We start from the raw sequence: 2,500 nt of genomic DNA on the forward strand, positions 1-2,500 counted from the left end.
AGTGGAGCATTCTGCTCTCATACAATTGTTTTATATTTTGATTAATTCAATCAAATGAGATTAACTTTAAAGGTTGGGTATGGGATTTGCGAAATGCCAGCAGATTTTGAAAAATACACAACTCAAATGGTCCTACCCCCTCTCCTTCAACGCTGACTCTGACTCCACCCATTCCAAGTACCTGGACGCGCAATCATGCATGAGCGCGAACACAGATGCGCGAGAGCGAGCCAGGCTAGCATAGGTTTTCGTTAAACAACATGGCAACATTAAAAAAACAACATGGGGATGGTGGCGTCTTGTCTGCCATCGAAATTGTCTTCTACTGCTAGGTCCAAATGTGGATTAACTAGTTCCAGTAGCTACCGCAGGATAACAACAAACAGGAGCTTGCTCTGGGTCACGAGCTCTGGGTCACGAGTACTGCACGAAGGGGTCGCGCGCGGGGCGCGGGGGAGGGGGAGTGCAGTACGACCGTTTGATTGACGTACTTACTGTCCAATGCAACTCGGTGGCTCTGGAAATCATTGGCTGGAGTTTTTCAAGCCCTGCCCGTTCCACAGATGATTGACTTGTTTAATTTTCATGTCAGTACTTCTAACTCAGTGGCTGTAAGTGGGTTATGTTAAGGATTTCAAGTAATTCTGCAAAAATGGCCAAAAAAGCGAATTCCATACCCAACCTTTAAACATGTACAATTATCATGATAAATTGTTGTTACGTTTTTATCTTCATAAAAAGCCCAAAGGACAAAACATTGCAAGCTTTGCACGAGGAAGAGAAACTATACAAATCAGATTGAAAGGTTAATCCTGTTTTACCATTGACACAGTAAACCAAGTGAAATATGTCCTTGTCCCTGAGAGGGTTTCATGGGGTCGCTAGAGAGATTTATAACCTTCTGGCACTGACCCCAGATCACCTGTTGGTCCCGACTGTAGAGGCATTAGGGCTCGTTCTGCCTGCTCCAAGTCATCTGACCCATGATCCCTGTGTGTTTGTGGGGGGTGGGGGGGAGCCTTAAGATGCTTGGCAAATAGACGGGTGTTTGTGTGTTTGTGTGAATGTGTGTGTATGCGTGTGCGTGTGTGTGAGTGTGTGTGTGGGTGTGTGTGTCTCTGTGATTGTCCATACATGTATGTGTGCCTTTTCGTATGTGGGTGCATGTCTGTGTTTGTGCAGGTTTGTTTAGGTGTGTGTGCGTGTGTGCATGCGTGTGTGTGTGTGTGTGTTTGTGTGTGTGTCAAAGGCAGCAGGCGACAGGGAAACCACCTCCATATGTTGGAGGTCCTCCACTAGGCCTCCTACACCGAGCTTCATTTTCCATTAGCATCCCCCCCCAACCCAACACCAGCACCACATACCATACACACCCCAGCTCACACACACACACACTCACACACACTGTTGATGTTCAGCAAACATAAGTCAGAGCGGCGTGTAGGCTGAGACTCTCCAGACTGCCCCCCCCCCCCCCAGTAGCCAGTCCTCGCCCTCAGGGTGCCAACGGCAATATGAACGATTGATTTGAATCTTGATCACCGATTGGTTACCTTTCCTCTCCTCTCTCCCGCTACCACAGGGGACTCCCGGTCCCCATGGGAACCCCGGCCGACCGGGCCCACCTGGACTCAAGGTATGTTCTCCACACTCACACACACATGCACGCATGCATGGACCCACGCACACAAAGACATTCACGCGCCCAAGCGCACACACACACACTCAGTCGCCCCTCCTTCCCTCCAAACCCCCCGCGGCTGCCACAATCTTTTCCACATTAAATCATGTGGTTGTTTTTTGAAGTTACTGGGCCTGTCGTAACTCGCACAGTGGTTTAGATGTGTGTGTGTGTGTGTGTGTGTGTGTGTGTCAGTGTGTGTGTGTGTGTGTGTGTGTGTGTGTGTGTGTGTGTGTGTGTGTGTGTGTGTGTGTGTGTGTGTGTGTGTGTGTGTGTGTGTGTGTGTGTGTGTGTGTGTGTGTGTGTGTTTGTGTGTGATAAGGAGGACAGGGAGGCTGTCTTACCCTACTGGTACTGACAGTGCCCATACTGCAGCCTGGCTCCACAGAGAACTCCAAGGTTAATAGAGCTGCAGACAGACCCCCATCTCACCACACTGATAACACATGTTTTGCATCTGGAAAATCCCGGAAACAGTGTTTTCCCAAAGCGATTTTCCCAAATGACTTTAGCATGGGTCTTTTACTGTAGCCTGACTCACCCATTCTGCTGACTGTTGCTACTGATCCCAGACCCTCCTGTGGAGTGGTTCATTTAGGTTCCACGTTAACTCAAGGCTTGCATTCATGTTTAGATGCATGATGAATCACTTCCGTGTGTGTAGCCCTTCATCAGGGTTATAGTCCCAAAGGGTGTCACGGGGTGCCCCCCTTTACCCTATCCGCCTCTGAAGGGCTAGGAGAGGTGGTTTCCCCAGCCAGTTAGGGGAAAGGTCACAGAGGGCGCCTGGCTAGGTTAGTGAACTCCAGGGACAGACCG

The 2,500-nt window shown here is 49.5% G+C and overlaps 1 protein-coding gene across 1 annotated transcript in view; it reads left to right on the plus strand.

Moving 5' to 3' along the window:
* col27a1a (collagen, type XXVII, alpha 1a) overlaps positions 1-2,500 on the plus strand; it is a 67,106-nt gene that overhangs the window by 21,743 nt on the left and 42,863 nt on the right. Inside the window, 1 exon segment of the mRNA XM_030341975.1 lies at positions 1,583-1,636. Coding sequence (XP_030197835.1) covers positions 1,583-1,636 — 54 coding nt within the window.

This window comes from Gadus morhua, chromosome 19, assembly GCF_902167405.1.
Source record: "Gadus morhua chromosome 19, gadMor3.0, whole genome shotgun sequence".
Classification (NCBI taxonomy): Eukaryota; Metazoa; Chordata; class Actinopteri; order Gadiformes; family Gadidae; genus Gadus; species Gadus morhua.